At 32.9% G+C, this 14,611-nt stretch overlaps 1 protein-coding gene across 1 annotated transcript in view; it reads right to left on the bottom strand.

Annotated features, from left to right (window-relative positions):
* Positions 1 to 14,611, bottom strand: part of Itfg1 (integrin alpha FG-GAP repeat containing 1) — a 205,113-nt gene that overhangs the window by 189,663 nt on the left and 839 nt on the right. Inside the window, exons 2-5 of the mRNA XM_042667371.1 lie at positions 13,451 to 13,523; positions 10,839 to 10,984; positions 9,575 to 9,632; positions 8,409 to 8,483 (exon numbers count right to left, since the gene is read on the bottom strand). Coding sequence (XP_042523305.1) covers positions 8,409 to 8,483; positions 9,575 to 9,632; positions 10,839 to 10,984; positions 13,451 to 13,523 — 352 coding nt within the window. The remainder of the gene's footprint in view (positions 1 to 8,408; positions 8,484 to 9,574; positions 9,633 to 10,838; positions 10,985 to 13,450; positions 13,524 to 14,611) is intronic.

Here is a 14,611-nt window from a genome sequence, read left to right as displayed (position 1 = left end):
GCTTTTTTGTTGAAAGCCAGCACTCTACCAATTGAGCAACTGCCCCACTTCTGACTTGTAATTGGATATTAAGAGTCCCATGGACTTTCTTGACAAGGTGGCTTTAAACGGTGATCTTCAGTCTGAACCTCCTGAGTAATTAGGATTATAGGTGTGAGCCACCAGCATCCAGCTAGCTTCATTCTGGAGTTAAAAGAGTTCTTTAAGTATTTTCTTCCAGTCTTTGGGTTGTCATTTGGTTTTTGATGGTAAATGTTAAAAAACTATTTTTAAAGTGCAATTCATTTTTTGCTGTGTTACTTATTATTTTGATATTGTACTCAATGATTAATTATTTAATGCAAGGTCATGAAGATTTACCAGCTCTCTTCTAGAATGCTACATTTTTATTTGTCTTTGATTTTTTTTTTGTGTGTATGTGTCAGTCATGGGGCCTGAACTCTAGGCCTGGGTGCTGTCCCTGAGTAACTTCAGCTCAAGTCCAGTGCTCTACCACTTGAGCCACAGTACCACTTCCAGCTTTTTTCTGCTTATGTGGTACTGAGGAATCAAACCTAAGGCCTCATGCATGCAAGGCAAGTACACTACCATTGAACCACCTTCCCAAACCTGTCTTTCATGTTTTTAAAGAATAACAAAGAAATTGATAATATACATGTGTTAGCCTGTAGAGAATGACAGTAATTCTTTTTTTAAATAAAAACGTGACTTTAAATTAACAAAGGAAACATGGCTATAAAATGATTAAGTAGAGAATGTAGGATGACATAATTTCATGTACCTTATTCTTATATTTCAGTAAGTGATCCTCTTTATTAAATATAAATTCCAACATTTTGGATAAAGAATGGATTTAAACCCATACTTCACTAAATATCAAAAATGTCACAAATGTCTACCACTATATAAATAGATAGAAAATATGTCTACCTATTGATAGTTAAGGAACCAATTTTTTAACTAATTTCATTTTATTGTGTCCTTTCATTTCCAAAGTTTTACAATTTTGATTGAAATTTTATCTAATTGAAAGTTTATCTATTTTTCCTTTATTTCTTGGTGTGTGTGTGTGTGTGTGTGTGTGTGTGTGTGTGTGAGAGAGAGAGAGAGAGAGAGAGAGAGAGAGAGAGAGAGAGAGTATGTGATATTCATTGCCAACTGTGATTATTAAGATTTTCTCCTGTGGTTACTTCTGAGAGACTTACAGTTTTAGATTTCTCATCTATTTTGAGTTAATATTTTCTCTATCCTTAGTAATATAAAGTATTAATGGCTAGTCATTTTATGGATGTCAGTTGATATTTTGGAAATGACCCTTGGAATCTGTGGCTTCCACATCCTTAAATTCAACCTATTGCAGATCGGAAATACTGGAGAAATAAACTGCATCTGTTCTGAAAAATCACAGATTTTTATCTTGTCACCATTCTGTAGACAATATTATATAACACTTGTTTACAAAGTTCTTGTCATGGTCTGATGGGAAGAAGATTGGCTGTTTAATTAATATACAGGGTTTCCCATTGGAGAGATGAAAAGATATTTGGACTAGTTAGAGTTAACATATAAACTATATTTTAAATACTAAATAAAACTATACACAGTATCTCTATTTTAATTGAGGTCTTATTAATAAGCACAATGGAGAGTTTTACATTGTGGCCTTTATCACATTAAAAATATTTTGTCAACTATGTCTCTACCATTCAGTTTCCTCTAAATTATCTATGTATCTATTATTCAGTTTGCTCTAATGTTAACATTAAATACAACAATAATATAACATTATGGTAAACAGAACATAATACAGGGACACTACTACCAGTTAAAGAGAATTGAATAAGTGAAAATCATTCCACTATAATGGTTAAGAACTGTAATCAGATAAGAACACCCCAGTGTTAAAGGTAATTCTCATCTAATTGCCCAAGGTTTTCTATCCTCTTTTCTTACTACACTTTTCTCAACTAACAGCATTTTAGCTTCCATAAAAGTTGCCTGAAGAACATCCTCTTTGATGCAGCAAAGCTTCTCCAGAAACACAGACTTGGATATTTGTATGAACTTTAGCCTAACCAGGACCTATGAAGCAGATAGCAAATAACTGAGATTTCCTATTCTCTGCTTGTTAGAATTCCCAATTTTTTTTTTCATAATACTATGTTTCCTTCCAAGACTGAAAGATATATAGGCCATTACAAGGTGAAATTAGAGGCTACTGAAGTTCAAGTTATTTGTCAACACAGTTAATTTAGTAGATAATAAACAAGGTTTTATCTGTGGATTCGATTTTGATGTCTTCAGAAAGCAAGAACTAAAATGGGCTAATTTTTCTTGGAAGGAATCAAGGGAAAACAATACATACTCATAGAGAGAAAATTTCCTTTATACAAGAGTACCAGTGTAGTCCAAAAAGAAATCATTTCCCAAAAATCTTAACACTTAGTTTAGAATATATCTGGCTTAAATACACTTTAATCTAGATGAAACCAAATCAAAACCAACCAGTATACACACAATTCATTTTAAACAAAACTCTATAAGGTAGGAGTAAGTAAAAAATATTAAAATAAACCAAGAAATTATATTAGCATATTGTATTTCATACCAAAGAACTTGCTTAATTATTGTTCTTTCAATGTTACATAAGTATTAAATCTTTAAAGTAATTCTAATTAAGTACAACTCAATAGTGGCTGATGTACTTCATTTTAGATTATTCATTGGTCCTATAATTTCTAAGTATTAAAATATTTTTCATTGCTAACACATAATAAGAGCTTGATTTTTTTTCACAAGTTTCATCCGAACTTATTTTTAAAGACTAGATGTTTGAAAGGCTAATGTTTGAGAGGTTCAAAGACAGCCAAATCTGAGAGGCTCTTATAGCCAATTAATCAGCAAAATTCAGAACTGAGGATGTAGATAAAGTAACATAGTGTTAGCTGTGGGTGAAAAAGTTGAGAGAACAAGAGTTCTAGATGGGTTCTAGACTGAATTCAAGACCCAGTAATGGCACAAACCAAAGTGGAATTGGGCTCAATGTCGTTTGTCATACAGGTATGTTAAGACCTGAGTAGTCTATAAACATTTTAACAAGCATACACTGAAATAAGTTATATAGCTAGAATGTTTAAAAAAACTGGACAAAGTTGTAAAAGTTTTTGGTCCTAGTATCAATTTAATCAAAGAAAAAAATTACTGTTTGTAAGGCAGTAATACAGAAAAAAGTAATAAATTGATAGCAATGGCCCAAATTAGAAAAAGTATTTCTTTTATTGGCCCATATATTCCTTTAAGAATCTTGATGAAAAAAGTAATCGGATTTCACATAAAAGTGGATTTCTATCTGGGTATCTGTGGCTCCCACCAGTAATCCTAGCTACTCAGCAGGCTGAGATCCATGGTTTGAAACCAGGCTAGGCCCTGGGCAGGAACATCCCTGAGACACTTATCTCCAATTAACCACCAAAAGGCCAAGAAATGTATGTGTGGCTCAAGTTGTAGAATGCTAGCTTTGAGAAAAAAAGCTCGAAGACTTGGGAATTATCACTATTAAGACATTTGGTAAAAGCAGATACAAGGAGATTGGTTTGGAATGAAGAAGCATCTGCTCCTAGTTTAGCAATCTTCAACAATTTTGCTCAGATTAAACGCTAAACTTTAAAAAAAAATGATTCATCTCCTAATACATTTAAGTCAATTTCCAAGAAAACCTAAAAGTATTCATCATTTTAGATTGCTACAAAATATGTAAACTTTGACTCAATTAAATTTCCTGAACTTTTAAAATAAGGGGATTATTTATAAAAATGCATTCCATGGCATAATTTTGTGGACCATTATGTACCAATTGCCATTCATGAAAAATCCAAACAAACTTCTAAAATGAATGAAAAAAAGTCTTCTTTAATACTGGGAAAATACATCTTCTTTCTAGTACTTAAACTTGTACTTTCATTAATTCTTTTCTTGGAGAACTATGTCACGATGTAATCTTTTTTTTTTTAACTCTAAAGTCTTTTTAGTGATGACTCTAGCATAACTGTACAAAGAGTGATATGTGTATGATGTCCAGAACTTGAAATTTTTATTTAACTTCATTTTGTTTGAGGATCTCAGTATTTAATAAAGTTTCTAAGATTGAATTTTAAATACTGTTATATCACTGATAATATCATATATTATATAATTTGATTACATTAAATCAGAGGAAAAAATTATTAGGAATCATTTAAAAGAAAGGAATGGAGCTTTGAAATATTTTTAGCTTTATTTACCTATAAAAATGTCAATTTGGCATAATGTCAACATCTACTTTTCATTTGAATAGTTATAAATGCTAAAAAAGCTCTTCATATAAATAGGCAGATTGGTATGAAAGAGCTCTTATTAATGTAATCACTCAATTCTTTCAACCTTCTGATAGTCATACTTCCAAAATATTTTAGCTACTACCAAAAACAACTGCTAGTGCTCTATCTATTAGATTTTCCTTTAGGCTATTGAGTGCAAATAACTAGAAAGCTTTGACTTGTAAAATGGTACTATTTATTTTTTCCATTTTTAAAAAGCACACTGAAGGCATTATCAAGACTTATCAGGTCATTTGGAAATATATCAATATTCTTCACTTACTTTAGAGGCACCTCACTTAACCTCATATACTAAGAAACAGTAGAGGAAAACATTTTATTGCATATTTTCCAATATTATATAATTAATAATGTTCCTTTATCATACCTGTTTTCAATACAGTTTCAGTAATGTGGGGGGAGGGCATATAAGCATAGATAAAAAGAAGAAAAAGATGTAAATAAAACATTAACTGGCTATTAATTGTTAACTGTTAAGCCTGGTGACAGATATATGACATGTAAATCCACTGCTTCATTTTCTCTGCTCTTACTGAATGTTTGAAATGTTCATAGTAAAAAGTTTAAAAGAAAAACAAATTCTGAGCTGCAGATATAGCTCAGTCATTTTAGGTGGGGAACCTACCATATAACTCAATTAGAAAAGCAAGACTTTAATATCAAACCAATTTCCAAATGAAACTTTTTATTTTGCAAAAAGATACCTCATTTCTCCCATTCAAATAACTGCTGTGAATATTATAAACTGTTTAGAAATTACAGAATATATTTTGTAGGACAGATTACTGAAAGCAGTAAAGAATGAAACAATGAAGCTCTGACAAATTAATTTATCCATTTTAATAAAATAGGTTATAAAAACAGGATACTAAAGCTGGGCACTGGTGGCTCATGCTTGTAATCTAAGCTACTCAGGAGGCTGAGATCTGAGGATCACAGTTCAAAGGGTAGGAATGTTTGTGAGACTGTTATCTCCAATAAACCTCCAGAAAATTGGAAATAGCACTATAGCTGAAGTGGTAGAGTGCTAACCTTGGGGTGAAGAACTCAGGAACAGTGCCCATGCCCAGAGTTCAAGCCCCACGACTGACAAAAAAAAAAGAAACAACAAAAACAAAGAATAATAAAACACTAAGGTCATTGATCATTTGTTAACTTTCAGCAAGGCAATATAGCTAAAATATGATAAAAGACATAGAAGGTCTTCAAAAATGCCTCTGTATATTGAACTCTGAGATTTAGCTTACAGAGTAAATATAAAAATCAGATTTAACACCATTTTTCAAAATTTTATTAAACACAAAATTTTCCTAAAATTCAATGAAAGAAAATATATACTGTAAAAAATTATTTGGCTCTGAAACTATCATGTAAGTTTATTTATTAGTAGGATACAGAAAGTAGTAAATATAAGCTTTCCTAAGGTAGAATAAGATGCTTACTTTAAATGGTATTTCTGATATGATCTGATAAGACATGATACTGTTTTTATTAAAAATGGCTATCAAATAGGAAAGAAATTACGTACAATTTTATCTATATTGGTTTGATAGTCATATAGAACCATCCAATCATATCTGAAACAATCAGTGCCATTGTCTAAAAGTACTTTGGCACCAAAGGTGCCTTTCTAGTTAATGATGTGTCCTAGGGATTGAGTACTAAGAGTAGCTGAAAGAAAAACTTTTTGGAATTGGTGTTTCTTTGTTCTCCCAAGCCTCTCTCTCAACAATAATGAATTTTTTGACAATAGTTAGGGATGAAAGAGGCAAAGTCATTAAAACAAAAACTGTCATTTACAACCTTACTCTTACACATCTGAGTTTAGAGTATCTCAGTCTAGACCAAAATGCCTGCTTCTGCAGCTAGCTTTATCTTCTAAGAAATACACATGAGAGAAAGAAGAACTAAAAGTTCTATTAGTTTAGAATGTAAATGTATGACACCAGATAACTCTTAAGGACCTCTTGGCAATAATGTCCTATGTTCATAAGAAAAAATGTAGACATTATTTCCGTCATATCCTTTATTTGTACCCATATTCCTACTGTACAGGATATGCAACAGTACTAGTACATGAGTATACAGTGTACACTGGTACAATGAAGAAATATGCCTACTAACACTGGCTTTTAGGGAAAGCATAAACAATAGAAAAAGGCAGTGTGAAAAAAATTTGTGCCTCATAGTTGAACTCACAGCTCCTCTTAGTACTCATTCAGAAACTAGAACTAAGTATACACCTCCACAACCTTAAAAATCAAGTATTTCCAATAGTACACCAATTTTTTTTAAAAATGCAATAGGGTAGAGGTACAATGGCTCACTCTTAAAATAATTCTAGTTAGTTGAGAGGCAGAGATCAGGAGGATCAATGGTTTAAAGGAAAACCTGGTCAAAGAGCCCAACTAAACTAATAAAACCACTGTGCAGTAGGTGGCACAAATAATGTTATAAAAAAATAATGAAAGCACCCAGCGCTGGGGCATGACTTTGGTGATAGAGTATCTACCTAGCAAGTGTAATGGCCTGACTCCAAAACATCAGTACCATCAAAATGTTAAAAATGCAATAGAAATATAATGCCAGAGGTCTGTGCTTTTAGAAATTATATAAGATCCTGATTCTGATGCATTTTATTTCATCTTGGAATTCTTTTTTTTTTTTTTTTTTTTTTGAGACTGGCTGTTGATATGTTGTCCAGCCTGTATTCAAACTGCTAGGCTAAAGCAATCACCCTGCCTTACCATATTGAGTTGCACTGCAATATATGCTAACCTTAGTCAAAGACTGCTGCATATATGGTTCTTAGAACTATAATAGTTTTGGTGTTTTTTTTTTTCTTTTGAAATTCCATCTCCTTAAGTCGCCAAGGTTGCCTTTGAACTTTCCTCAGCCTCTTAGGTAGTTAGGATTACAGGATTGGGCCATTTTGTTATACTAATTTTAAAATGGCTTTTTGCAATATGTAAACTATAATGAAAAAAATGACATAAAATGGTTTCCTTTCAAAAAAAGAAATATAAATTTAATATCTACTTATAGAAATATGATAAATTTAAAGTATATAGTGAAATGTTATTATCAAATTTCTTTGATAGCAGAAATTACAAAATTATGCTTCCTAAGAAGAAGGTGATATCTAAGTGATCACTACAAATATATATCAAAAATTAAGATTTACATAAAAGCAAGGCAAATAATATAGAGAAATTCAGTTAGATGTAAACAAAATTCCATTGAAGTATCAATGATAATTTAAAACAAAACCGTATGATAAATCATTAGGGAATCTTAAGTCAATTAAGTTAACCCTCCAAAGACTATGTGGTCAAAGCTACCTCTTGCACACCGTGGAGTAAACAGCTTTGCTCTTCTACATATTGATAATGGAGCCAACCCATCACAGAAAAAACTCTGGAACTTTAGGGCTAAATAAACTTTTCCTTTTTTTCATTATTTCAGGTTCTTCCTCAGTGGTATTGAAAACTGAACAACATATTGTCTAAATGTATTTTATTATTTTAGTATCATATTAATGCTTATCCCCACAAGGACATCTATCTATCTGTCTGTCTATCATCTAACTATCCAGTCAATATCACGTCACATGTTTAAATTTGAATAGCAGAATGGGCAGATTTTCATCATCAGTCCCATATTGCTGTAGCTGGAGTAGAGTGACATGGTGTTCCTTCTGACCATTCATCTGGTTCCTCTTGCAGCTATTTATCTTATTTAAACACTACCATTTCCAAAAACATCTATTGAACCAATACTTAATAAATATTGATCTCTGATTTCCAGGAGGAAGGAAAATACTAAACTAGAGCTAAACAGAAATTGGTTACATATGAAATCCAAATTTTTTGAGACACCTTACATGTTGACTAAATATTATTTGAAAATTGTAAAACCAAGAATTTCCAGAAGCTGGTTTTTCTCCACTAGATAAACCAATCACTGAGACACATTGTCACTTCAGCTCCAACAATGCATACAACTAATTACATGAGCATTATGTTTACTCACCCTCCTAATAGTATCTGTGGCTGGCTGGATTCATTAGTGATACCAAACACATCAGGAATTAGGTCACCATTAAAGCTGAAAAGATAACATTTAAAATATTTAGTAGACCTTCTATTAAAGCATCGTTTATAAATTGAGGAAGGGTGGCAAAGTTCACAAGGTTCACCAGAATCTATTTGTAGTCAATGAAATGGCAGCAGAAATGCCATCTGTCACTTCCAGGCCAAAGTATTTTATTTCTGTCCCTGGACTCACCAGCCCTCACTAAGCCTGTTGCATCAATGGTAAGAACACAGAATCTGGGATTGTTATCTTCTACAAAGGCAGCAGTCTCTGATAGCCTGACTTTATGAGCAACAGCATTAAGCAAAGCCTACTGCTAGACTAGCACTAAACAGAACCCACTATAGAGATGACAAGGAATAAATTTTGATTACAAGATTATGAGGATGTAACCTCTGCATAATGAAGCAAACCATGAAGGTAAAGAAATGGCAGAAATATCTACAAAGCAAAATAACTGAGGAAAAGAAGCCCTCACTGGTTGAACTATGAAAGAAACTAAGCTAAGCAGGTTAAGACTAATCCCTGAATATAAATTCAGATTTTGGTGGCTAGTGACCTATTGATACATGACTAATTTTAGTATCTGTAAGAAAGGCATTATTGGAAAGAAGAATGTAACTTATTTTCTTTGTTTTAGTTCCAAGAATGATCTTTATGGCATTACCAAAATACCTCATCAGAAGTTTGCATTTGGATTATGAGGAAATAAATTATAACACAAAGGGTTATGAAAAGAAGACAAATATTTCCCTTTAATAAAGAAATCTTTCTCTACTTGTAGAGGAAACCCTTTATTCTTCATCCCTGTCCATTAAATACTAAGAGATTTGTTGAAAAATTTCTTTGTGAATGATATGACTTTGTGCAATGATATCACCACAGATTCATAATGGCCACATTTGAATTTAATCAAACAAAAACACAAATATTTCCTTTTTTTTAAATAAAGTTTTTTTTCTTTCATCCACTATGGAGCATAAGTCATTATCAGCTTTATGGAGTAAAGTCATTGCCAATATTTAATAGAGGAGCTTCCTATGTAAGAAGATTTTAGGTTTGCAAGTTTAAAATCATTCCAAGAAAATCAAGTACACACTTACTCCATAATTAGTGGTTGATCTTGGAAAGTCCTATTGAGTATAGTCATATTGTTAGAATCTGTAAATAGAGAAGAAATAAATATAAATTAGCAGGGTTTTACATTAATTTTGTTATCTGCCATTAGGGGAAATAATTCTTTTATTCTTTATAAGATTCATCTCTGATTTATTTTAACTGTTATACTGAGACACAATTCTAATATTAATATTGGTAGATCTCATTCTACAGAGAAGATAAGCATGTAAAGATCTTTTTGAGGTTCCCAATAATTTCTTCATCTGAATCTTCTTTATATAATTTTATTATTACAGTAGTTAACAACTAATAAGGTTTTGGTATAGACAAAGAAGTTTTGCAAAACTACTAGACTCTACATATTCCTATTTACATTCAAGCAGCATTTTTCACACAGTACTCTTTTAAACACTTTCTGGCATACTGGATATAAAATGTTGAGATTACTTCCTATATTCCCAAATTTAACAGAAAACACAGCTAACTGCATTTGTCTTCCTTCTATGTCTGACTCCATAAATAAAGTTGTCTAGGTAATATTAATTGGTCTTTATGATAACACTTGAAAGTACATGGTTAAATATGGAAGACAGATAAATCATTCAATCTCCATATATTTTTTAGTTTTCCTATACAGGGAAGACTAGAAACCAAAAAGATATTCCTGTATCTGAAATGCTTAATGAAATCAAGCCTTGCCAATCAGGTACACAGAGTTCTGAAGACATGGAAAGCTGATCTGTTAGTAGTAGCTAGCTCCATGTCTGCTCAATAAATTTGCAAGTATTAAGTGGTCAAGTGTTCATCTATTTTACTGATAAGAATTCTTGTAGGGGCAGCCTCACACTGGCAGTTATTGTGCAAGTAGCCACTTTAGGGAACTAAAGGACACAGTAGATTTCTTGACAGCACAGAGGGATTGTTCTTGAACGTAGGGTTCCTTTTTTTAATCATCCCTCCAATCTGAAAAGCCAGGAAAACACTAATAATTCCTCCCTGTTTCAATGTTAACAAAGAGTAGATATTGTTATCTTGAACTGCCCTTAGACTACATCTACGCTGAAGAAGGAAAATCAGAAAATGACTTTTTAGAAAGATTTACAATTACAGAAACATAAAATAGAATTCTGAACTAATTTCAGACAATATTTTGTCATACTTTTCTAAGAATATCTGTTAAACATTATCCACGTTTTGTCCTTTCACAGCTAATGATAAATATTTTAAAAAAAATCTTAAACACTTCACCTAATGTTTGATTTTGTCCCCAGAAGATAATAGCTCCTAATTCATTGTTGGCATGATTTTGGGGAAAATATGTTAGAAGGACATCCATTTGTGAATCTCCATCATAATCCCCAGGAACCACACTTGTTATCAATGTACTATAATTCCTACAAAAACAAGTATTTACAAATATTAGACGAATCATTAAGAAGAAAGTACATCTCCATATTTCTATGATAGAAAATATTTTCAATGCAAAATTTAATTCTCATATAATTGACAATTCTTTCTTTCCATAAATCTTATCACCATTCAGGTATGTATATTTCTCTAGTCTATAAAAAAGCTCAGAATAAACGCAGACTAATTTTAGAAAACATGACAAATCTGGAATAAACTGAAACAAAACTTATTTATGTTTAAGCAGTTGTCAAGTACTTTTATCAACATGTCAAGAGGTCATAAATAAGTGCTAAAATGAGTATCATTCTGACTTTATTAAAATATATAATTCATAAAATATTTAATTTTGTTTTTAATGTAGATTCAGAATTTACACTTCTAGTGTTCTAAAACAATCATTTTTAATCATTTTTAATCAGTCATTTCTTCTATGTAATTTACCCTGTTCTGTTTCTTCCTCACTTCAAAATTGTTGACATAGGATAATATGCTAAAATATTTATTAGCATTCCATTTTTAAATTTTTGTGTTGGTAACAGGGCTTGAACTCAGGCTTTGAGGACCTATTCACTCATGTTTGGAGCCACTGGTTAATTGAAGATAGGAATCTAGGGACTTTTAATCTTTGGTTGGTTTAGAATTGAGATAATCAGATCATATGCAGATCTCAACTCTTTTGGTGGTGCTGGTATGTAAACCTAAAACCTTACCCATTCTATCTTGAACTATAACTCTAGTTTTATGTCTTTTATTTATTTTCCTATTTTACAGAATGGGGATTGTAACCAGGACTGTGTACATGCTACACAAAGCTCTATCATTTGAGTTATGCTCTTAACAACAACAAATTCTATCTTGTTTTTAAAACAGAATCTCAAAACTAGTATTGTCTTTGAATGGGGATCCTCCTGCTTCCATCTCCTGAGCAGCTGGGAAACAAGTGCTGGCCACTGAACAAGGGGGGATGGGTGGGAGGGGTCGGTCCTAGGGCTTGAACTCTGGACCTGGGTGTTGTACCTCAGCTCTTCCGCTCAAGATGAATGCTCTAGCACTTGAGCCACAGCACCATTTCCAGTTTTCTGGTGGTTAATTGGAGAGTCTCATGGACTTTCCTGCCAGGGCTGGCTTTGAACTGCAAACCTTAGATCTCAGTTTCCTGAATAGCGAGGATTATAGGCATGAGCTACTGATGCCCAGAAATGCCAATTTTTTAACATGTGTTTTTGTTTCACAATACTGATGTATTTGAACCCTAATTAATCCATGTATGAATAAAAAAATAGTTTCCTAGGTGTCCCTCATCTTCATAGTAATTCATAGTAATCATGTATACAGTTGAAAAGTAAATCAGTTTAAAAGACTACTTTTGCCTTTGTTCTTTGCACAAGAACTTGCAGTGATTTCCCTCTCAGGATTGAACCCTCAGGTTTGAGTTTGATTGCTTTATACTATTTAGGAAGGGTGCTAGTCTTTCCTAATTCCCTCTCCACAGAACCTATAACTCTCCAAAGTGTAGCTACCTTTTCTGTCAGATAAATCTTTCCATTCTTCTCTTCACATCATGCCATTTTTATTGTTCTATTTGGAAATGCTGTCCCCATATTTGAACCCTCTTTCCTAAATTTAACTCACATTATGGCCAAATTCCCCCTACAGTCTACTAATTTCGCTTGCACTTATTCATCTTTTCTTTAATTTAGACCACGTTCAGCCCTTGCTTCTTATGGTTTCAAAATCATGCCAGCTCATTGTTATTGGGGTCACTGTCTCATGCAATGCCAACATTCAAAAAGAAAATCAAGAGCTACTACTTGAACAGCATTTTAAAACGTCATATAATTTAAAGGCTCCACTTTTAATCCTAGCTATTCAGGTGGCTGAAGGCCTGAGAATTGCAGTTCAAAGCCAGTTGCAATAGAAAAATCTGAACGTATCTCCTCCAGTTAAATAGCAAACAGCTACTGGAGGGGTAGCTCAAATGGCAGAACGCAGGATATGAGCAAGCCAGCCAAGTGAATGAGAAGCCCCGAGTTTAAGACTCAGTACCCACAATAACAAAAAAGAAACAAAAATTAAGACAGAGCTCATTGACTTTTCCCTACTGCAAACACATTCTCCTTTCCCTCACATGTAAATATGTTTAACATGTTTACACTCAGTCTGAGAGACACTTCTCAACACTGTCAAGATAGCATATTTGACTGCAAAGAAATGAAAGGTGCTTGAATAACAACAAATGAGTTCACTCATATTCAGTCATTAAAAAATTATTTTTAAACACTGGCACTTAACTTTCTTAACAATATATTTACTATTCCCATCTCATAACTAGGAAGTCAGTGTCACAACACCACAGATTAGTAAAGTCAGATTTCAAAACAATAAAGCTATTATAAATCCCTATTAGGCTAATGCCTAATGTTTTATAAAAAATAAATATTTTTACTTACTGTAAGGATAGATGCACTTTAGGTTTAAAATAGGGTGCATTCTGGTCTGCCAAAAAGATCATTAACTCATTTCCTAAAAGAAGCAAATAAAGCAAATGAGAAAATTGTTTCCTGGTAAAATATCTAATTGGTGGTTGTGTTTTCTGTGAATTGTCTTCAAGAAGAAAGCTTTTATTCTATTATAATTTATCTGCTCCCTCAAGGATAGTCATGCTAATCCAATAGAATGGAGCCTACAAGTATAGCAAAAATTCAGTGTTTGAAGCAGGAGAGAAAGGATAACCTTGGAAAAAATTGATTAAGACAAACTGAAGCATTTTGCCACATCAGATGAACTAAACTAAATACTTAAAATGTACCTTAAAACTATAATCTCCTGTGGCAAGCCCTGAATTCAATCCTCAGCACCACAAAAAATAACTCTTATATTATTCTGTACTGTATGTCCAGTCTTAAGCCCGCAAATCCAACCATGTTGGTCCATATATTCTTACTCAGTTTATCATACAGATGCATCACACCTAAGGACACAGGAATTCCCTCTGTAGGTATCTGGCAAGTAACAAGGACATGTTTAAAAATGTAAGCAAAAAGAGCTCAAGTTTTGATTATCTCCTTCTATGGCTTTCATGGAACTACCTCCCAGGTGGATGCATTCTTGGAATTCAATTAAGACTTCGCTGGACAGTTTTAAGATCACTTAATAAAATGCAAGTTGACTATAAAGTCAAGGCTCTCCTGTACCCAGTTTTGTTGGTGTAGTTATAGTTTTGACGGTATGCATCATTCTTGCAACATGAGGAACCATTCAACGATTGGGAGAACATCTAGGATCCATAAGTTCGCATCAGGACTCTGTCAAGCTCTGTATTAGCTCTCAACTTCTTCATGGCACTGAATTTTAAACAACACTTGCTATTGTGGGTACTACAGAACGACCCCCTTAATATTCAGTCAGCATCAAGATTCATGAAATAAGTAGTAATGATCGTTCAAGCAAAGAACATCCAAGAATCAAAAGCTACCAAACAATGAAAAGATCTGGAACAATATTGTAGTTATCAACGTGAGGAAGGGCCAAGTGTACATCAATGACTGATCCACCTCGTGATGGGAAGTGTTTGGAGTTCGGGGTACTACTTTTCTGAGTAGTCCCTGCAA

This window comes from Dipodomys spectabilis, unplaced genomic scaffold (genome assembly GCF_019054845.1).
Source record: "Dipodomys spectabilis isolate Male_0828 unplaced genomic scaffold, ASM1905484v1 ptg000394l, whole genome shotgun sequence".
Classification (NCBI taxonomy): domain Eukaryota; kingdom Metazoa; phylum Chordata; class Mammalia; order Rodentia; family Heteromyidae; genus Dipodomys; species Dipodomys spectabilis.
Note: the sequence above shows the minus strand (reverse complement) of the source record. Positions and strands in the feature narration are given on the sequence as shown.